We start from the raw sequence: 23,804 nt of genomic DNA, 5'->3' as shown, positions 1-23,804 counted from the left end.
ACCCCAGGGCATCAATATGGACTTCAACAGTTTCCTCATTTCCCCTTCCCCCACCTCACCCTCGTTCTAAACTTCCAGCTCAGCACTGTCCGGACCTGTCCTACCTGCCTATCTCCTTTTCCACCTATCCACTCCACCCTCTCCTCCCTGACCTATCACTTTCATCCCCTCCCCCACTCACCCATTGTACTCTATGCTACTTTCTCCCCACCCCCACCCTCCTCTAGCTTATCTCTCCACGCTCCAGGCTCACTGCCTTTATTCCTGATGAAGGGCTTTTGCCCGAAACGTCGATTTCGAAGCTCCTTGGATGCTGCCTGAACTGCTGTGCTCTTCCAGCACAACTAATCCAGAACTTCACAGATCCTGCCTGTCATATTATTTTACCAATTCCAGACCAGCCGTTTTTTTTAAAACATTCATTCATGGGACATAGTCATTGCCGGCGAATCCAGCATTTATTGTCAATCCCTAATTGCCCAGCCAGCTGTTAAGATCCAACTACACTGCTGTTAGTCTGGAGTCACATGTAGTTACAGGGAGAAAATGGAGATCAAAAACCTATCAGAGTCGAAAGTTGTGATGCTGGAAAAGCATAGCCTGTCAGGCAGCATCCGAGGAGCAGGAGAATCAACGTTTCAAATTTATGTTCAAGGGAATGTTGACTCTCCTGCTCCTCAGATGCTGCCTCACCTGATGCACCACACTTTTCTACTCTGATCTCCAGTAACTGCAGTCCTCGCTTTCCCCCAGTTGAAAAACATATCAACCATGATTGAATATTGGAGCAGACTCGATGGGCCAAATGGCCTTATTTTTGCCCCTTTGTCTAATGGTAGTTCAGATCAGGTAAGAATGGCAGCTTTCTTCTCTAAAGGACATTAGTGACCCAGATGGGTTTTCCTAACAATTGATTCATGATCATCCTTAGACTCTTTTATTGAATGCAACTTCCACCATCTGCTATGCTGGGATTTGAACCTAGGCCCTCAGAACATTGCCTTGGTTTCTGGATTAATAGTTCAGCAATAATACCATTATACCATTGTCTCCCCTGTTAACTTCAAAAACATGTGCCTGACATCATCCCTTGAGATGTTCCAATATAAACCTTACCTTCAATCACGCACTCAGTGAAATAGTTACTCAGTTGTGTGACTATAATGTACAGTAATATCAGTAAATGCACTGTACAAGTCTGGGATGTTATAGAAATGTAAATAATTAGTGTTGTTAACAAACGTCAAGATAGCTGTCTCAACAAGTACTCAACATTTGCGCTACATGTTATGTGACGGGACAGCCCTCAAACCACATTATACACAAGAAACCACATCACATCCACACCCACTGGGGGTTTCCAGTATTCATTTATGTCAGACTTCCAATGTCTGCAGCATTTTGCTTTTGCAAAGAAAGGATTGTTCAAGATGGAGCAAACGTAAATGCTGCATCAGACCCTCAGACATCTTTTCATTTTCTTCAAACTGTTATGTTTATTAATGGTAGCCAATGTTGAAAATGACGTGCTTGAACAAGTAACAGAATGAGGCAATCAGCAGTACATCTAGCATCTCTCGCAGGTGTCGAGTCTTCTCCAGTTGAGAGACTTTAGGTGATACATTCTTGGGTTGAGTTACATAACATGGAATCCAGCTCATGTCAATTTGTTAATTGCAGAGATTTCTTGGTGAACAATTTTTTACACGTGCATTAATGACGTGCCGAGGAGCCTGTACAGGGAAAGGGGAAAGAGAAGGCTGTTGGTGCTTATTTCACAACATCCTGCTTATTTTGGGATCAGAACGTTCATTTAAAAGGCTTACTTCACAATGGAGTCAGACAATCCAATAGCTGCATGGAAGCCTGGCAGACCCAGGGGAGAAACAGGAAACCAGGTACCAATTCCCACAATGATGAGGAAAATTCATACAATTGCAAGGAGAGGTGATGGCTTAGTGGTATTATTGCTGGACTGTTAATCCGGAGACCCAGGTGGGGATCTGGGTTCAAATCCTGCTAAGGCAGAGGGTGGAATTTGAATTCAACAAAAAGAAAACCTGGAATTAAGAGTCAGATGTTGACTGTTAATTGATTGTCTGGAACAATCCTACATGTGACTCTAGACCCACAACAACATGGCTGCCTTTTGATGATTAAATGCTAACCTAGCCAGTGAAGCCCACATCCTGTGAATGAATTAATAAAAAGAAATAATTGTTTGCATTTATATACAGTTTTATGCAATCTTAGGAGGTGCTAAAATACCTTATCCTCAGTTAAAGTAAATTTGAAATGTTGTCAATGTTGAATTGACAGCCAGATACAACGTTTGAGGTAAGAGGATAAGGAAATAGGGACAGTTGTAGGCCATTCAGCCCATCAAACCTGCACTGTCTTTCATGGCTGCTCTCCTACCTCAATGGCATCATAGATGCCAACCTTCCATCCATGGACTCCAGTTACATGGCTCGCTGCCGCAGAAAGGTTGCCAACATCAAAGACCCATTGCACCCCCCTAGAAATCTCTTACAACCTCTTCCATTAGAGAGAAGATACAGAAGATTGAACACAGGCACCAGCAGGTTCAGGAACAGCTTCTTCCAGGCCATTATTAGTTTGATGAATGGACTCTCTAGTCTCAAATAAAGCTGACATTGCAAACGTGACGTTGCTTAGCGCCCGTTCTGCACAATGTAACCTGTATGCCTCTGCATCTCTTTGATCTGCACATCCTTGCTTACTATGATCTGCCTGTACTGCTCAAAAACAAATCTTTTCGCTGTACTTCAGTACACGTGACAATAAATAAATAAATCAAATAAATAAAATCAAATGCCATTTTCCCATCGTCCCAGAGGAAGCTACAACCTGTTAAAATAAATGTTTCGGAAACATTTTCTGCTTGAATCGTCTGCAATGAGCAAACTGACTGCAGCAGGACCTGCATACGTTTCACTGGATGTTAAGCATGGTATGTATATGAGGTCCTAAAAGGCACTATGTAAATGCAACTTTTTCCTTTATGTAGGATGACATTGTTAGAAGGGATAAGGTTCTGCCTCCAAGAGGAACTTGCTGGCATTTTGGGATGAAGGCTATCTTTGTTTTGCCTCCATAGGTTCCAGATTGAACTTGATGCTGTGACAATGATCAGAAAATAAATCAGTCTGCTATATTCAGACAGAACATGATGACAGCTCATCAAAGAAGGTTCAGTACAGAGTGAAAAGTGCTCTTCCTAAGGCAATCTATTCATTAGCTGAACAGAGCTTTCTGGTTTCAAGAAATCATTTTTATTTTGGCTTCAGCATCTGTCCAAGCGTGAGAGTTACCTATCCAAATGAAATGCAATAGGCTTTGTAAAGTTAGCAGTTCTGCAGCTGTCTCTCCGAAGAATTTAATGCTGTCACCAAGGTTAAGCAGCTCGACCCAGCTCTCTTGGGGAATGTTTGTTGGTTAATGGGTGACATTTAGTTGCAGAAATCTGTTCAGGCAGTTACATGGGCGACAAAGTCTCTGGGAGGTCACACCCCATATAGGCTTGTCCTCACACATTTCACTTTTGACTTCAGGTCAAAGGCTTTCTAAACCGCTTCCTTCTTCCCTGTTCGATCAGTGTGTAAAGAGGGTATTTTCTCAGCTTTGTGGATGCAGACACTGGGACTGAGATTCCCTTGAGGCAGCGTAATCTCAGAATTGTCCCCCTGGTCATCTCCTACAGGTGGCTGTGGTGCACAGCATTTCTGGGCTCCACACAGAGGTCAAAAGGGAAAGCAGACAAGTCCCTGAAAATGGCAGCAACGGCTGACGCGGCAGGCTCCCAGCAACCTTCCCATCATTGGTCAACGTACAGTTGGTATTTCAAACCCTGTCATGGCTGCCCTGTGCGCCAGAGTCATCTAGATCTTTACGCATTGAAAACACTATGATCTAGTTGATGATAGCTGGTTAGAATTGTGGAAATGACACCCACACCAACCAACCCCACTGCCCTGTGGCCAAACACTTCAACTCCCCCTCCCAGTCCCCCAAGGGCATGCAGGTCCTATGCCTCCTTCACTGCCAAATTCTAGCCACCAACACCTGGAGGAGGGATGCTTCATCTTCCGCCTTGGGACCCTCCAACCACACAGCATCAATGTAAATTTCATTGGTTTCCTCATCTCCCCATCCCCCACCTCATCCCGGGCCCAACCCTCCAACTCGGCACCGCCCTCTTGAATTGTCCTACCTGTCCATCTTCCTTTCCACCTACCCACTTCACCCTCCTCTCCGACCCATCACCATCACCCCCATCTCCATCCACCTATTGCATTCCCAGCTATCTTCCCCACAGCCTCACCACTCCCCCCCTCCCATTTATCTCTCAGCCCCCTTAGGCCACAACCCTTATTCCTGATGAAGGGCTTTTGCTCGAAACATCGACTCTCCTGCTTCTCGGATGCTGCTTGACTTGCTGTGCTTTTCCAGTACCACACCTTTTGATTGTTCTCCAGCATCTGCAGTCCTCACTCTCTCCTCTATGCCAGTTGGAATTAACCAGTTGGCCATTCAGCCTCCCAACGTTAATAGCAACAGGCATTGAGCAACAAGGCCAGCGAGTGATTGACATTCTGGGCAGGATGTCTGTGCCTTACAGGGTTGGGAAGGAAGCTAAAAACCACCTCTTAGAGAAGACTCCAATCCAACCCACCCCTGGCCATTCAGCCCCATCGACACTCCTTTGAAGAATCCATTTATTCAGACTTGCATATACTTTCTCTGTCAGCACCAAAATGGTGGATGTGCAGGAACTGATCCACATGGATGCCAAATCTAACCCAGAACTGTTCAGTTCAGTGTATCCCCATCTCTGCACGCGATTCTCAAACCTCAGACACACATTATACCCAATTGAATACGTCACAGAATTTGAGGAAAGAAAATGTCTTCAATTGTAAAGCTTCATTGGGCAGTTTCCTGGGTGATAGAATGTTTCCCCGTGACCTTGTATTAATTCCAAATCAGTGCTCATTGTCTTCATCACCAGGGGGAGGTGGTGGCATTGTGAGAATGTCTCTGCGCTAGCAATCCAGAATCACAAAGTTCTGACAGCGTGGGTTTGAATCCCAATATGGGGAAACCGGAATTCCATGAGGAAGAGGAAATTAATAGACAAGCAGAATATGGCTGTAAAGGGAACGAGGTTTGTAGCACCTGGAGGAGGCGACAAGATAGTGACATGCAGCTGCAGGAACTTAGATGTTATAAAGATACGGAGGAGGTTATAGAGGTGGGGGGGTTATAGGGTATGGAGAAGGTTATACAGGTAGGGAGGGTTATAGGGTATGAAGGAGGTTATACAGGTAGGGAGGGTTATGGGGTATGGAGGAGGTTATAGAGGTATGGAGGGTTATGACGTATGGAGGGGATTATAGAGTTAGGGAGGGTCATAGGATATGGAGGAGGTTATATAGTTAGGGAGGGTCATAGGGTATGGAGGAGGTTATAGGGGTAGAGAGGGTTATAGGGTATGATGGAGGTTATAAAAGTAGGCAGAATTATAGGGTATAGAGGTGAGGGGGTTAAAGGATATGGAGGAGGTTATAGAGGCAGAGAGGGATATAGGGTATGGAGGAGATTATAGAGGTAGGGTGGGTTATACGGTATGTAGGAGGTTATAGAGGTAGGGAGGTTTATAGGTATGAAGGAGGTTATAGAGGTAGGGAGGGTTATAGGGTATGGAGGAGGTTATAGAGATGGGGGGGTTATAGGATATGGAGGAGTTTATAGAGGTAGGGAAGGTTATAGGGTAAGGAGGAGGTTATAGAGGTAGGGAGGGTTATAGGGTATGAAGGAGGTTATAGAGGTAGGGAGGGTTATATAGAGTATGGAGGAGGTTATAGAGATAGGAAGGGTTATAGAGTATGGAGGAGGTTATAGAGTTAAGGAAGGCTATAGAGTATGGAGGAGGTTATAGAGTTAGGGAGGGTTATAGGGTATGGAGGAGGTTATAGAGATAGGGGGGGTTATAGGATATGGAGGAGTTTATAGAGGTAGGGAAGGTTATAGGGTATGGAGGAGGTTATAGAGGTAGGGAGGGTTATAGGGTATGGAGGAGGTTATAGAGGTAGGGAGGGTTATAGGGTATGGAGGAGGTTATTTAGGTAGGGGGGGTTATAGGGTTTGGAGGAGATTATAGAGGTAGGGAGGGTTATAGCGTATGGAGGAGGTTATAGAGGTAGGGAGGGATATAGGGTAGGGAGGAGGTTATAGGGTATGGAGGAGGTTATAGAGGTAGGGAGGGTTATAGGGTATGGAGGAGGTTATAGAGGTAGGGAGGGTTATATAGGGTATGGAGGAGGTTATGGAGATAGGGAGTGTTGTAGGGTATGGTGGAGGTTATAGAGGTAGGGAGGGTTATAGGGTTTGGAGGAGGTTATAGAGGTAGGGAGGGTCATATGGTATGGAAGAGGTTATAGATGTAGTGAGGGTTATAGGATATGGAGGAGGTTATAGAAGTAGGGAGGGTTATAGGGTATGGAGGAGGTTATAGAGTTAGGGAGGGTTATAGTGTATGGAGTAGGTTATAGAGGTAGGGCGGGTTATAGGGTATGGAGGAGGTTATAAAAGTAGGGAGAATTATAGGGTATGGAGGAGGTTACAGAGTTAGGGAGGGTTATAGGGTATGGAGGAGGTTATAGAGGTTGGGAGGGTTATAGGGTATGGAGGAGGTTATCGAGGTAGGGCGGGTTATAGGGTATGGAGGAGATTATAGAGTTAGGGAGGATTATAGGGTATGGAGGAGGTTATCGTGTTAGGGAGGGTTATATGTATGGAGGAGGTTATCGTGTTAGGGAGGGTTATAGGGTATGGAGGAGGTTATCGTGTTAGGGAGGGTTATAGGGTGTGGAGGAGGTTATCGTGTTAGGGAGAGTTATAGGGTATGGAGGAGGTTATCGTGTTAGGGAGGGTTATAGGGTGTGGAGGAGGTTATCGTGTTAGGGAGAGTTATAGGGTATGGAGGAGGTTATCGAGGTAGGGCAGGTTATAGGGTATGGAGGAGATTATAGAGTTAGGGAGGATTATAGGGTATGGAGGAGGTTATCGTGTTAGGGAGGGTTATAGGGTATGGAGGAGGTTATCGTGTTAGGGAGGGTTATAGGGTAGGAGGAGGTTATCGTGTTAGGGAGGGTTATAGGGTGTGGAGGAGGTTATCGTGTTAGGGAGAGTTATAGGGTATGGAGGAGGTTATCGAGGTAGGGCGGGTTATAGGGTATGGAGGAGATTATAGAGGTAGGGAGGGTTATAGCGTATGGAGGAGGTTATAGAGGTAGGGAGGGATATAGGGTAGGGAGGAGGTTATAGGGTATGGAGGAGGTTATAGAGGTAGGGAGGGTTATAGGGTATGGAGGAGGTTATAGAGGTAGGGAGGGTTATATAGGGTATGGAGGAGGTTATGGAGATAGGGAGTGTTGTAGGGTATGGTGGAGGTTATAGGGTTTGGAGGAGGTTATAGAGGTAGGGAGGGTCATATGGTATGGAAGAGGTTATAGATGTAGTGAGGGTTATAGGATATGGAGGAGGTTATAGAAGTAGGGAGGGTTATAGGGTATGGAGGAGGTTATAGAGTTAGGGAGGGTTATAGTGTATGGAGTAGGTTATAGAGGTAGGGCGGGTTATAGGGTATGGAGGAGGTTATAAAAGTAGGGAGAATTATAGGGTATGGAGGAGGTTACAGAGTTAGGGAGGGTTATAGGGTATGGAGGAGGTTATAGAGGTAGGGAGGGTTATAGGGTATGGAAGGAGGTTATAAAAGTAGGGAGAATTATAGGGTATGGAGGAGGTTACAGAGTTAGGGAGGGTTATAGGGTATGGAGGAGGTTATAGAGGTAGGGAGGGTTATATAGGGTATGGAGGAGGTTATGGAGATAGGGAGTGTTGTAGGGTATGGTGGAGGTTATAGAGGTAGGGAGGGTTATAGGGTTTGGAGGAGGTTATAGAGGTAGGGAGGGTCATATGGTATGGAAGAGGTTATAGATGTAGTGAGGGTTATAGGGTATGGAAGGAGGTTATAGAGGTAGGGAGGGTTATTGGGTATGTAGGAGATTATAGAGTTAGGGAGGATTATAGGGTATGGAGGAGGTTATCGAGTTAGGGAGAGTTATAGGGTATGGAGGAGGTTATCGAGGTAGGGCGGGTTATAGGGTATGGAGGAGATTATAGAGTTAGGGAGGATTATAGGGTATGGAGGAGGTTATCGTGTTAGGGAGGGTTATAGGGTATGGAGGAGGTTATCGTGTTAGGGAGGGTTATAGGGTATGGAGGAGGTTATCGTGTTAGGGAGGGTTATAGGGTGTGGAGGAGGTTATCGTGTTAGGGAGGGTTATAGGGTATGGAGGAGGTTATCGTGTTAGGGAGGATTATAGGGTATGGAGGAGGTTATCGTGTTAGGGGGGGTTATAGGGTATGGAGGAGCTTTGTGATGTAGGCAGAATTGCAATTGCAATTGCACATTTAAATACTTCTTCAATGTGATGAGGGTTTCTGCCTCTCCCACCCTTATAGGAGGTGATTCCAGATTCCCACACCCACTCCCCCCACATTCTCACCCTCTGGGTTAAAATGGTTTTCCTCACATCCCCTCTAAACCCTCTGCCCCTTTCCCATAAATCCATGTTCCCTGCTCATTGATTCTCTTCATCAAAGGAAAATGTTTCTTCCTGTCGACCTCAACCAGGTTCCTCATAATTTTTTTACATCTCAATCATATCACCCCTCTCGATATCCTCTGCTCGAAGGACAGTCTATCCACTCTCTCTTCACAACTGAAGCGTTCCAGCCCAGACACCATCCTGGGAAAGCTTCTCTGTACTCTATCCAGTTTATCACATTCCTCCTATAATGTGGATCCAGAACCGCATAAAATACTCAAGCTGTGGCCTAGCCAAATTTTTAAAGAGTTCCAGCATAACCTTCCTGCTCTTAACCTTCATGCCCCAACTGAAGGCAAATCTCCACATCTTCTGTGCCATTTTATCTACCCATCCAGCTACCAGAAGGGCAGTTGTGTGGTACACCGAGGTCCCATTGATCCTCAATACTTCTCGGGGTCCTCCTGTCCATTATGGATTCCCTTGCCTTGTTTGCCCTACTCAAGTACATCTCCTCTCACTTTTTCAAATTGAATTACATTTGCCACAGATCAGCCCATCTACATTCTCCTGTATTATAAATGCGAATCTAAATCTAATCTGTATAACCTCTATAATCCTCCACACTGTTTACCACTCTGCCAATGTTCATGTCATCCACAGAAATTACTGTTGGATCCTGTTACCTCTTTTGAAAAAATTTAGTCAAGTTGGTCAGACATGACCTCCTCTTAGCAAAACCCCACAGACTACGCTTGATTAATCCCTGCCTTACCAAGTGCAAATTAATTCTGTCCCTCAGAATTGCTTCCAATAGTTTCCCCAGCCTGGAGTTTCCTGGTTTATCCATTGTTCCGTACTTGAATAATGGTACCATTGGCTGTCTTCCAGTTTTCCAGCAACTCTCGATGGCCAGAGGGGTTTGAACATTTTCTCAAATACCCCTTTTACTGAGCTGTACTCAGCAACCTGGGATACATTTCATCCAGCCCTGGAGATTTATCTACTGTCACTTCACAGTCTATGCTGATTTATTTAATTGTATCACAGATATTCTACCTGATTTCTGTACCTATATCATCCCTCTCATGAGTGAACACTAACACAAATTCATGCAGAACTCTTCCTCAATCTTCTAAATCCACTCTCAAAGGACCACTGCGATCCTTAAAGGGACCTTCTCTTGCCCTCATTACCTTTTTCTCTCCAATGTACCTGTCAAAGAACATGGGAATTCCCTTTCTCCTCGTAGCCATATTCTCTCTTAGGAAATTAGTCGGTGATCACACCCCACCAGTGCAGTACTCAAGCAGTTTATACCCTCCGACAGTGCAGCACTCCCTCAGCACTGTCCCTCCAACAATATGGTACTCTCTCAGCGCTGACCCTCCGACAGTGCGGCATTCCCTCAGCGCTGACCCTCCGACAATGCGGCGCTCTCTCAGTGCTCACCCTCCAACAGTGCAGCTCACCTTCATCACTGACCCTCCAACAGTGCCACACTCCATCACTGACCCTCCGACAGTGACTTGCTCCCTCAATGCTGACCCTCCAACAGTGCCACACCCCCTTAGCACTGACCCTCTGACAGTGCCGCAACCCTCAGCACTGACCCTCCGACAGTGCGGCACCTCTTGGCACTGACCCTCCGACAGTGCAGCACTCCCTCAGCACTGACCCTCCGACAGTGCAGCGTACCTTCGGCACTGACCCTCTAGCAGTGCAGCGCCAACCCTCCGACAGTGCAGCATTCCCTCAGCGCTGACCCTCCAACAATGTGGCGCTCCCTCAGTGCTGACCCTCCGACAGTGCGGTGCCCCTTGGCACTGACCTTCCGATAGTGCGGCGCTCCCTCAGCACTGACCCTCTGACAGTGCAGCGCACCCTCGGCACTGACCTTCCAACAGTGCAGCGCCCCCTCAGCGATGACCCTCCAACAGTGCGGCATTCCCTCAGCACTGACCCTCCGATAGTGCTGCATTCCCTCAGCACTGACCCTCCGACAGAACGGCGCACCCTGAGCACTAACCCTTCAACAGTACTGCACCCCCTCAGCATTGACCCTCCAACAGTGTGGCACCCCCTTGGCACTGATCCTCCAACAGTGCAACGCCCCCTTGGTGCTGACCCTCCGACAGTGCGGCATTCCCTCAGCGCTGACCCTCTGACAGTGCGGCGCTCCCTCAGCGCTGACCCTCTGACAGTGCGGTGCTCCCTCAGCGCTGACCCTCTGACAGTGCGGCACGCCCTCAGTATGGACCCTCTGATAGCCCAGCATTCCCTCAGGAATGAAAAAAAATTGGATTCATCTGGGAGAAATCAGAACTGTGGAGAGCTGACACAATGCAGAAACTGTCAACAACAACAAAAATGCTTTTATCGCTCGATGGCTTTTGAGCACCTTATGCAAATTTTCAATGAAGCCTTGCAAATTCAAATAAACGCTTGACGTTTTTACAATAAAGGGAGCAAGATGCGTTTCAGTGCAGCCAAATGACCTTCTTTACACTCTGCTAGCTTGTACTTGAACTTAATGGATGGTAATTTCATGAATCATCCTGTATTGGCTACAGTTGCAGAGTTGTCATTTTCATGCATCACAACGTTTTGTCTTGTGACAGCAATATTTCCAATAGGATGCGATTCTATGTTGCTAAGCTTTCACAGTTATAAAACGTCTCGTAAATTTTTGACCCTGATTACTGGAGTGTGATTAAATGCACAAAGCTAAGTAGGTGCTTGAATTACTTACCTTCCATTTAATGGGTGAGTACTCCTTTGTGAAATATTTGTAAGATTTAACTTCAAGTGTTATACCACCAAAACAATATAGCAATTCATCAGAGCATGAGATAAAGCTACTTGGACACACTAATCTTATGGAGTTGGCAGGTAGATCAGTTTGGTACATATCAAGCTCCCAACTGGGCAACTTCCCATCCAGTGGTGTATTAATTCAGACAAACCTCGAGGATTTTATCGTTCAATTGATGACCAATGGACCGTTAACCATTCTCGGTCAGATGTGTTTGAATTGACCCCATTGCTTTAGGGGCGAGGGAGTAAACATGAGCTGGGTTCCCATCTCTAGTCTTGTCCAATGAACGCTGTTGCAAATATGTTGTGTGCAGAAAGTGAAGAGAGAAAGCCAGACTTCCCCCAATGCAGTGCAGGCGTTGATGGATGCATGTGTGTCTGTGTGTGTGAGAGAGACAGAAAGTGGGAAAGCGAGTGGGGGGAGAGAGAGTGGGCAGGGAGAGAGAGAGGAAGAGAGAGAGAGTTGGAGAGAGAGAGTGGGAGACAAAGTGGGAGAGAGAGACAGTGTGGGGGAGAGAGAGTGTGGGGGAAAGAGAGAGAGTGGGAGACAGAGAGAGTGGGAGAGAGGGAGAGTGGGAGAAAGAGAATTCTGTTACAATCCTCTAAATTTCCATTAACCATCTTTAGTTTCGCTGTAGAGCTCCACCAGGGACTCAGTCATACAGCACGGAAACAGACCCTACAGTCCTACTCATTCAAGCCAAGCAGGTATCCCAAACAAACTAGTCCCACTTGCCTGTACCTTAATCCAGGGAACAAAACAGCAAAACTCAGCAGGTCTAGCAGCATCTTTTTTTTTGGGCGGCATGGTGGCACAGTGGTTAGCACTGTTGCCTCACAGCGCCAGAGACCCAGGTTCAATTCCCACCTCAGGCGACTGACTGTGTGGAGTTTGCACATTCTCCCCGTGTCTGCGTGGGTTTCCTCCCACAATCCAAAAATGTGCAGGTTAGGCGAATTGGCCATGCTAAGTTGCCCGTAGTGTTAGGTGAAGGGATAAATGTAGGGGAATGGGTCTGGGAGGGTTACGCTTCGGTGGGTCGGTGTGGACTTGTTGGGCCGAAGGGCCTGTTTCCACACTGTAAGTAATCTAATCTAATCTAATCTAAAAAAGCAAAGCTAATGTTTTAAGCCCCGGTGACTTTTCATCTTCTGACACCAATCCCGAAGATACAGATTTGTCGCACTCCCTCTACAGCAGTAATATTCTTCCTGATACAGAATCCTGCCCAGTGTGCAGAAAGAGGCTATTCAGCCAAGAAAGTCTATACTGACCCTCTGAAGAGCATCCCACCCCGTCCCTGTAACCCTGCATGGAGATTTTACCATGGCTAGTCCACCTAACCCGCACACCTTTGGACTGTGGGAGGAAACCAACACAGATACAGGGAAAATGTGCAAACTCCACACAGACAGTCCCCTGAAGCTGGAATCGAACCCAGGTCCCTGGTTTCCCTTCACAGCAGTGCTAAACACTGAGCCACCATGCTGCCACATTTGTACATGCTGCCCCGTATACACTTTCAAATGTTTTGAAGTTTTTTTAAATAAGATCACTTCTCTTCTTCAATCTCGAAGTCCTGTTTGCTTTTCGTAGGTCAGTCCCACCATTCCAAAGGCAAAAGTTTATTGCACTTCCTCAACAACAAAACTATCTTTCCTGATATAAGGGGACCACACCTTCTCACAGTACTGCAGGGATGTTCTAACCAAGCTCCTGTATAACTAAAGCAAGACTTCACTACTCCAGTACTCAATTCCTCTTGATACAGGCTAACAATCCATTAACCTTCCCATTAGCTTGCTGAACTTGTATGTTGGCCTTCAGTGACTTGCTGACAAAGATGCCCAGATCCCTTTGCACATTTTCTAACCTTTCACCATTTAGCAAATATACTGCATGTCTGTTTCCCTTCCAAAGTGAACAACCTTACACCTTCCCACGTTGGTGATGGAATACAATCCTGCCCTGCTTCACCTGAAAATGTTTTTCATTTTCCTCACCACACACATTCCTGCTGAGCTTGGCATCATCTGCAAATATTACAGTATATAATCTTGGTGATTAAATAGGAGACTGATACATTTGGCATGGCTTGTAGAGCAATGGGACTTGATTCCTTCATAAAAATCTCCTTATAAGATGTCCAAAATCTCACCTCTCAATCTTTGCTGTTTTAATTTGGGTTCTTCATTCAAGCACAGGCCAGACCTCCAGGTTTCTATTCATATTTAATAATGAATTGCTGCACACTTGCTGCAGCATCAGAGCTGCCTGATCTGATCTGCACTAGTTCCAACCTTCCAGCAGAATCTCTACAAATGGCAATTTAGGCCACATCACAGCATACCTCAGAGGCTCATTTTTATTCAATCCCATCTCTACTTTCACCTTTCTCAAGATAAAGAATACACACTGTTCACTCATTCCTTCCAACATTTCCTCAAAGAGACGCAAATACTGAATCGGCAGGCCAGCGCTGTTCCCAGCATTGACTTCTGGTTTCAGAAGTTGATGCTACGCAGAGACCTCGGACATCCATCTTTGGTGGCACCAGCACGGTATGTACTGTTCAGGCTCATCACAGCTTGTCCACGGTGGCATTGTTTTTTCTGAGTGCTTTTCATCTTTTTTCACTTCTTCCTTTCTCATTTATCTTTGAGGCTGGAGCACTGTTGGCCAGGCAATGGCTACAGCATCCGTGGCATGGACTCCTGGTGGCAGTGGCAGTGCCCAGAGATGAACTCCCGGCAACAGTAGGCCCAGAGCCTGGGATCCCAGCAGCAGTAGCCCAAGTGCCTGAACTCCCAGCAGTGGTGGTGCTTGCAGTGGGGACTCCCAGCAGCAGCAGGCCCAAAGCCTGGACTGCCGGCAGTGGTGGTGCTTGCACTGGGGACTCAAAGCAGTTGTAGGCCCAAAGCCTGGGCTCCCTGCAGCAGTAAGCCCAGAGCCTGGGCTCCCACCAGTGGTGGTGCTTGCAGTCAGGACTCCCAGCTGTGGTAGGCCCAGAGCCTGGACTCTTGGCAGTGTGAACAAGACAGCAGCATGGCAGCAGAGCCAGGATCTGTTGGGCCACTGGTATCATCACTGCTGTTGCCTGAGCAAGACACCTTGAGAACCAGAACACCTTGCAGAAACCCTGAACTCTGGGCTTGAGGACCCAATTTGAACAGAAGATGAACTCTTATTTAAGTAATTCCTTTTGATCTTTATTGTATCTCAAAATGCCACAGGACTGTATCTTCAAGATATATGCGACCATAAATAAATTAATCATTCAAAAGGAAAGCAAAATTAGAGGAATGAAAGGTACCCTTTCTAATCTAATTTCATACAAACAGATCTTTTCTGTACTTTTCTTCTGTGATATCTGTACAGGTTCTTGTAACATGGCACTAAATTCCTCCTCTTGTTAGAACACCTGATTTGTTATCAATTCCCTTGGGTCAACTGTGTTCAAAGATGTATTGTTTTGAATTAGTGCCATAGTACATTTCATTCTGATATATACAACACGCCCAGAGCCAATATGGGATGCATTAGTCATTACAGAATGCACAGTTCCTAAGATTGTTGGAGAACTGTCACATTTGGCTGGCCTTTGGTTTTACCAATAGTATTTCTCGCCAGAGTAACTATGAGAAGTGCTAAGGATTCACTACAAAATGTCAGGTTGCTAGGGCCAGGGTTTCCTATTTCCCCTTTTCAATGATCAATTTTTCTTTTTACCTCCTCACTGCACTCAACAGAAAGCCTTCCAACAAGCTGTTCCTTTGATTTCCTTCTTCCTACTAATCCTGGTAATAACACACAGGCTGTGTTGACAGCTGGATGCAAGTGGAATCCAAGAGTGCAAATGAGCTTCAGTCTGTGGAGGAGAATGCTTGAGAAGTTTTACTGAATCCTTAGTGACCCACTTTACATCCATGGAATCCTAGCCCTTTTTATTTGACACAGATTAGTTTGGGATCCCTAGGAAGAACAAAGAATTAATGATTTACATGCACAATTGTTTGTCTTTAGCTCTGCTGATGAGAACAATATACACTTTATTCCAAGGACGTGTACTTTGAACTTTGGAAATTAGAGCCTTGAGTTTCCAAATGTTATTGTTAGCCAACAGAACCTCCAGAAATACATTGGTGATCTTGTTCAATTGCATTAAGGTATTATATTGTACTTTCAACAGAGAAACAGGCCATTCTGTCCAATAGATCCATACTGGTGTTCATACACCACATATCTTCCTTTATCAAACCCATCTGCATTTCACTTGGGTCTGTCACTGTTGTGTGGACAACTGCATACAACAGTTGCACTGTTGCAAAGACAAGGGTGAGTGCTGTGGAACCTTTAAGACTGGATTCTGAGTCTTACTGAGGCCCTATGTTGTAGTAATGACTGATGCAATGAGAGAGTGAATGTCATACCTAACTTCCCAAGGCTTTATAAGACCATAAGACATAGGGGCAGAAATTAGGTCATTCAGCCCATTGAGTCTGCTCCGCTATTCAATCATGGCTGATAAGTTTCACAACTGCATTCTCCCGCTTTCTCCCTGTAACCTTTGATTCCTTTGATACTCAAGAACCTATCGATCCCAGTCTTAAATAAACTCAATGACCTGGCCTCCACAGCCTTCTGTGGCAGTGAATTCCAGAGATTCACCGCTCTCTGGCTGAAGAAGTTTCTCCTTATCTCCGTTCTAAAAGGTCTTCCCTTTACTCTAAGGCTGTGCCCTTGGGTCCTAGCCTCTCCTATCAATGGAAACATCTTCCCAACATCTACTTGTCCAGGTCATTCAGTATTCTGTACATTTCAATTAGATCTCCCTTCATCCTTCTAAACTCCATTGAGTATAGACCCAGCATTCTCAAATGTTCCTCATACATTCAGCTTTTCATTCCTGGCACCATTCTAGAGAATCTCCTCTGAATATATTCCAGGGCCAGTACATCCTTCCTGAGATATGGGGTTCAAACCTGCACACAATACTCCAAATGTGGTCTGACCAGAGCCTCGTAGAGCCTCAAAAGTACATCCCTGCTTTTACATTCAAGTCCTCTCAAAATAAATTTCATCATTGCATTTGCCTTTCTAACTACTGACTCAACCTGTAAGTTTACCCTGAGAGAATCCTGGGCTAGAATTCTCAAGTCTCTTTGCACTTCAGACTTCTGAATTTTCTCCCCATTTAGAAAATAGTCCATGCCTCTATTCTTCCGACCAAAGTCCATGACCTCACATTTTCCCACGTTGTACTCCATCTGTCACTTCTTTGCCCAATCTCCTAACCTGCCCAAATCCTTCTACAGCCTCCCCGCTTCCTCAATGCTACCTGTTCCTCTACCTATCTTTGTATCATCTGCAAAGTTAGCCAGAACGCCCTCAGTTCCTTCATCTAGATTGTAAATGTATAAAGTAAAAGGTTGTTATCTCAACACTGACCCTTGCGGAACACCACCTGTCACCGGCTGCCATCCTGAGAAAGACCCTTTTATCCCCACTCTCTGCTTTCTGCCAGACAGCCCAGCTTCTATCCATGCTAAAAAAATGCCTCTGAGACCATGGGCCATTATCTTACTCAGCAGCCTTTTGTGCGGCACCTTGTCAAAGGGCTACTTGAAGTCCAGGTAGATAACATCCATCGGCTCTCCTTGGTCTAACCTGCTCATTACTTCTCAAAGAATTCTAGCAGACTTGTCAGGCACGACCTCCCCTTGATGAAACCATGCTGTCTTTACCCTATTTTACCATACACTTCTGAGAATTCAGAAATCTCATTCTTCACAATGGACTCCAAAATCTTACATTTGACCAAGGTTAGGCTAATCAGTCTGCAATTTCCCATCTTTTGCCTTACTCCCTTTTTAAATAGGGGTGTCACATTATCAATTTTCCAGTCCTCTTGGACCCTCTCTGATTCTAGAGATTCCTAAATGATCACCACAAACACCTCCACTACCTCTTCAGTTATCTCCTTTTGAACTCTGGTGTATAGTCCATCTGTTCTGTGTTATTTATCCACCTTCAGGCCATTCAGTTTTTCTATCATCATCTTCTTGGTGATGGCCACCGTACTTAGCTCTGTTCCCTCATTCTCTTGAATTTTTGGGATATTACTCCTGTCTTCCACCATGCAGACTGACAAGATATAATTATTCAGTTCCTCAGCCATTTCCTTGTTCCCCACTACTATCTCTCCTGCGTCATTTTCCAGCAGTCCAATGTCCACTTTTGCCCTCTATATATCTAAAGAAACTCTTACAGTCTTCCTTTATATTAGTGGCTAGCTTATCCTCATACTTAATCTAATCCCTTCCCTTATTTCTTTTTTGTTGTCCTCTGTTGGTCTTTGTAAGCTTCCCAATCCTCTGGTTTCTCAATGCCTTTTGCTACATTATATGTTTTCTCTTTTGCTTTTATGCTATCCCTTACTTCCCTCGTCAGCCATGGTTTCCTCATCCTCCCTGTACCATGCTTCATTTTCCTCAGGATGAATCTCTGCTGTGTCTCCTGAATTACTCCCAGAAACCCCTGCCTTTGCTGTTCCACAGTCTTTCCTGCTAGGGTCCTCTCCCAGTCAATTCTACCCAGCTCCACCCTCATGCCTCTGCAGTTGCCTTTATTCAGCTGTACTACTGTTACCTCTGATTCTATCTTCTCCCTCTCCAATTGCAGAGTAAATTCAATCATATTATGATCACTGCCTCCTAAGGGTTCCTTCGCCTTAAGCTCCCTTATCATATCTGCCTCACTGCACAACATTAAACCCAGTATTGCCTGTTCCCTAGTGAGCTCCACCACAAGCTGCTCCAAAAAGTCATTAGATTAGATTAGATTAGATATTAGATTAGATTACTTACAGTGTGGAAACAGGCCCTTCGGCCCAACAAGTCCACACCGACCCGCCAAAGCGCACCCACCCAGACCCATTCCCCTACATTTACCCCTGCACCTAACACTACGGGCAATTTAGCATGGCCAATTCACCTAACCTGCACATTTTTGGACTGTGGGAGGAAACCGGAGCACCCGGAGGAAACCCACGCAGACACGGAGAGAATGTGCAAACTCCACACAGTCAGTCGCCTGAGGCGGGAATTGAACCCGGGTCTCTGGCACTGTGAGGCAACAGTGCTAACCACTGTGCCACCAAATTCCTTTTCTTGCAATCCATTAGCAATGTGATTTTCCCAGTCCACCTGTACATTGAAATTCCCCATGATCACTGAATTTTTGCCTTTCTTACACACCTTTTCTATCTCCTGGTGTATCTTGCGCCCCAGCTCCTGCCTACTGTTTGGAGGCCTATACACGACTCCAACTATTAATGGTGTATAATCCAAGGAAGCCAGTCTGACCTCTTGCTGAGGGAGCAAAAGGTGAATGCAGCCCAGGATGGGAGAAGGCCTAGTCATCTCCCACTTTCACCTCCCACAATCCTGAGTCAGCAGGAAAACAGACCCTTCGGTCCAACCAGTCCATGCCAACCATGTTCCCAAAATAAACTAGTTCCACCTTGCTGCACTTGGCCCACGTACCTCCAAACATTTCTTATTCATGACTTATAAAAGACTTATCCAAACGTCTTTTAAATGTTGTAACTGTGCTACATCTACCACTTCCTCTGGAGGTTCATTCCACACAAGAACCCAATGTGTAAAAAACACCCCATATATCTCTTTTAAAATCTTTCCCCTCTGTCCTTAAAAATATGCACCCTAGTCTTGAAACTCCCCACCCGAGGGAAAAGGCACCTGTCATTAACTTTATCCATACTCCTCATGACTTTATAAACTTCTATAAAAGTCACCCCTCAACCTCTTACGCTCCAGTGAAAAAAGTCTCAGCCCATCCCGCCTCTCCTGATAACTCAAGCTCTTCATTCTGAGGGCAGAATTCAGTGGGCTTGCTGCGGGCAGAGGGGGCTTCAAAAGGGATAGTTTGCTTTAACACTAGACGTGCGATTGAGGTGCTGGCCATTGACATTGCAGGGTCATCCACCTTCAGAGGTGAGTCCAACATGGCTGCTAGGCCTGTGCTCCAAGTGGCTGTGGGGTCAAGGTAAACATCTTGCGAGTCTGAAGGGAACATTAGGCCCCAGCTACCATTTCCAATTTAATACCATGATCCAAAAAGGAAAGCACTACCAAATCAGGCATCAGAAAGGCTTCAGGTGCTGTGTTAGTGTTGCCCTACTGAGTCAGCTGAGAAGCATTCTTGCCCCTTAACCTCCTGAGTTCAAGACTGACTCCAGGACTTGACAGAAAAAACAAAGCAGGCACTCATTGCCTGGAGTGCTGAGGGAGTGTCAGACACACCCGTCTGCTGCATAAGACCTCAACTGAGGCCCTGTACATTAAAAATGAAACTTATATTTGTCTCCTATTTGGAAGTGGACCAGTAGCATTACTCTTGGTGCTTTCGCTAATGTTTATCCTGCAAGCCAACCATCACAAAAAATCTGATTATCTAGACACCATCACATTGTATGGGAGTTTGCTTTTTCTTGAGGCTACGTTTTAAGAAAGTACTTCACCAACTGCAAAGTGTACTGAGATAGCCGATAGTTGTAAAAATATGCTGCCAATAGAGGCCCATCTTTACTCCAGCACAGCGCTACTCTATGAATTATAGGTTCCAATTCCATTCCACAGCGGACATCCTCACCTCAGTTAAAACATCTTTCTAATACAAGTCAGAAAACACGTGATTTGGGAACAGAACTCTGAATCTAAGTGAGTTCACGTCCCTCTCATGTAACATGCAGCTGTATGGATGTGCATGAGAGGTTGAGGAACAAGCAGCATGCCTACTAAAACAGTCAAACAAAAGCATTGTAAACACACTGGGGCTGTTTATTCTTAAGTGGGATATTGTTGAAGTTGTTTTGTTTTTTTAGATAATCTTCAAACATGGTTTCGCTTGGGCCTTGTGGAGTTTTGAGACATTTTTTGAAGAGTGTAATGACGTAACCGATCGAGAAAATTGTACAGGAGATGAAGTGAGCAATCTATTTGTTAAGTAAACATTTTCTTCATTTGGTAGATGATGTCCTCGAACCAATTAAATAGAAAAGGACAATGTAGCTAAGTATATTCATGGAAAGTATCCGTTTTGTGAGGTAAAGTTGAATCAATGTTGATCTAATTGAAGCAAATTCAACATCAGTTGCTTTTCCTTCAAATTCCTTCATGGCAATGATGTTGAATTTGCTTCAATTAGATCAACATGTGACCATGTCGATCTTCTATTATCTGCAATTCAATTATATGATTATAGAAACATAGAATCCCTCGAGTGTAGAAGCAGGCCATTTGGCCCATCGAGTCCACACTGACTCTTCAAAGAGCACCCAGATCCATCTCCCTACCTATCCCTGTAACCCTGCATTTCCCACGGCCAACCCACCCTGCCTGTACATCCCTGGACACTATGAGCAATTTAGTATAGTCAATCCACCCAACCTGCACACCTTCCCATTAAAATAAATTTCCAGAAAGAATGTTGAGAGTGGAGATCGAGTGGATTTATTTCCCAATCCATTGTTGCTAAATCCCAATTTGATTTTGCTAATGAAAAGATGCCCTCTGGTATTAAATGCCAGTTTGTTTACATCAGTGCCACTTTAACTAAATGTGGATGGCCTCCTGGCTTTCCACTGTTTATACCTACTCTCAGAATGATGCCCGTAAGATGGGTTAAAGCTAGTTTCTTTACAGAAGATGGCATCCTGGCTATGCCAACACTCATACCGCATCACAGTATGGCAAAAGCCTGAGCCTTGGAATTCAGAATCATTTGGGTGTGTCGACGAATGATAGTGGAACCAGTTCCCAGGGTCAAAGTGTTTGCTGCTTTTATGTAACGTTGCTAAGAAAGCAGAAAACTTTTATGACAGAGAGGGAGCTGCCCTGACATTTGAGCAGCTTGAGTATTGTAATAAACAGGTAGCATTTTCAGTGGAACATTTTCAGTGAGAACAAACAAAACCAGCAATCAGCTCAGACTGGCAATAGCTTCCAAGAGCCATTCGATATTCTGAGGAATAAGCTGCAAAGTTATTCTGGACACAGTCCCAGTTCAGGCCATTTTACAGTTCAGCCCTGAACAATGCAGGTGTAAATATTTTACTAAGATATTATATCTCATTTGGAGTTTCTATTTGTGACAAATCATTTGTAACATTTGGACCTGTATATTTTTAATCATCAATGCTGTAGTGGGATCTAACAGCAAGCTCTATATTATTAGATGAGATCCAATCAGATGGCACAGAATGACAGAAGGCATAAGGATATTCAGGGTGGTGAGCTGTCAATATTGTGCTGGCTTTGGGAAACAACGTGGGTCATAGTTCTAACACATTTAACTGCGACACAATGACTTTTGTCCTAATTGGTTCAACCTTTCTAATCAAAAAGCACCAAAATCTTGGGCTATACATTTTAGCACAATCAAATGGCTAGCCATACCATTCACTTCCTGTCTCCACAGCTCTTCTTGCTGACTTGCTAAGTATCATCATCTGCCCTTGTCCTGCAACATTAAGTCCCACCTTCTAATCATCCTGTAATTGTGGACCATCAGGAGCTCTCGTTCCACCAACACATTCATTGCAAAATTCTTGTTTTTATCTGCAAGTTTCTCTGAAACAGTGTTCCAATCTGCCCTTGAACCATCTCTGAGTTCATGATTTTCAATGCGCACACCATTCTTTAAACTCTGGCCCTGTCATCTAACTCCCACTCAATCCCCAGTCAGCATGTTTGCCATTACAGCCCATATTACTGGCCATGTCTATCATCTTGCCCTCTTTCTCTTCTTCTTTCATCATCTGTTCAAAATCTCTCTCTTTGATTACGGGCACGTTTCCTGGTGCTCATTGTCGGTTCACATCTCACATCGTGCAGAGAAAGGGAAGTGTCGAGAAGGAACTGTGCCTAAATCATGCCCATTTCAACCTTTGACAGAATCCAACATATCATGCTCCTTGAAACGTTAATAATATATCAGACAAGAAGCTACAACTCAGCAATGACTAGAACTAAGGGGCATAGCCTCAAGATAAGGGGAGGAAGATTTAGGATTGAGTTGAGGAGGACCTTCTTCAACCAAGGGAATCTGTGGAATTGTGAAGCAGATGAGGCTACCTCACTGATTGCTTTTAAGGCAAAGATAGATAGATTTTTGAACAGTAAAGGAATTAAGGATTACGGTGAGAGGACAGGTAAGTGGGGCTGAGTCCATGAAAAGATCAGCCATGATCTTATTGAATGAGAGAGCAGGCTCAATGGACCAAAAGGCCTACTCCAGCTCCTGGTCCTTATGTCCTTGTGATTATAAAACAGAAATAAACTGGAATTACTCAGCAGAATTCACCACAGGAGACAGGATTAAAGTTCCAGTTCGAGGAGCTTTCATTAGACAATGGTCATCATATTTAGGAAATATTAACTCTGTCTCCCTCTTCACAGATGCTGCCTGACCTGTTGAGTAGCCATTTTTACCTCAGATTCCAGTCTCTGCAATTTCTTGCTTTTACCAGAGGAATGCTTTCCCGACTTCCCGATGGATGAGAAGCTGATGATGCAAAGTGAATGACAAACAAAGCTGCTTGTGAAGTGGTGGCTCCCAATCCATGGGAGCCCAAAGCAGACATTTGTGATCGTGCCCGCGTTTTGTGAAGATTGGAACTTGTTTTGTAGCACTTACAGGCACAACGTCAAAATTAAATAATAACTGGAGTTTGTAAAGAAATTACCTTGCAGTGCATTCTCCTGCAAGACCTCGGCAGCTTGCAACAATAAGGCCCAAATTTCATCATCATCCATAGGACTTCCTCTTGCCTCCAGGACCTCAGCCAGAGTCACAAAAGAATTACTCATGGCTGAACTGGAAAACCCTGCAAAGAAAATAACAGGGAACAGAAAATAAATAGGTTCGACTGGTAACTGCCCAAAGGCCCTTTAATCACCTGTGCTGGCTACGTGAAAGAACTGGTTAACATGTTCCACTCTCCTCCCCTTTCTCCATTATCATAGAGATGTACAGCACGGAAACAGATCCTTTGGTCCAACTTGTCCATGCCGACCAGATATCCTAAATCAATCTAGCCCCATCTGCCAGCATTTGGCCCATATCCCTCTCAACCCTTCCTATTTATTTACCCATCCTGATGCCTTTTAAATGCTGTAATTGTACCAGCCTCCACCACTTCCTCTGGCAGCTCATTCCATACACACACTATCCTCTGTGTGAAAAAGTTGCCCCTTAGGTCCCTTTTAAATCTTTCCCCTCTCACCCTAAACCGATGCCCTCTAGTTCTGGACTATCCCAGGGAAATG

At 45.0% G+C, this 23,804-nt stretch overlaps 1 protein-coding gene across 11 annotated transcripts in view; it reads right to left on the bottom strand.

The window, feature by feature from the left end:
- Positions 1–23,804, bottom strand: part of ptpn20 (protein tyrosine phosphatase non-receptor type 20) — a 440,815-nt gene that overhangs the window by 374,327 nt on the left and 42,684 nt on the right. For all 11 annotated transcript variants that reach the window (XM_087982468.1, XM_087982474.1, XM_087982476.1 and 8 more), the window contains exon 2: positions 23,222–23,362. In XM_087982468.1, coding sequence (XP_087838594.1) covers positions 23,222–23,345 — 124 coding nt within the window. In that variant the 5' untranslated portion in view covers positions 23,346–23,362. The remainder of the gene's footprint in view (positions 1–23,221; positions 23,363–23,804) is intronic.

The sequence above is a fragment of the Chiloscyllium plagiosum genome, unplaced genomic scaffold (genome assembly GCF_037043375.1).
Source record: "Chiloscyllium plagiosum isolate Xiang-an unplaced genomic scaffold, Cpla_swu_hap1 HiC_scaffold_43, whole genome shotgun sequence".
Classification (NCBI taxonomy): Eukaryota; Metazoa; Chordata; class Chondrichthyes; order Orectolobiformes; family Hemiscylliidae; genus Chiloscyllium; species Chiloscyllium plagiosum.
This window is presented reverse-complemented; position numbering and strand designations above follow the sequence as displayed.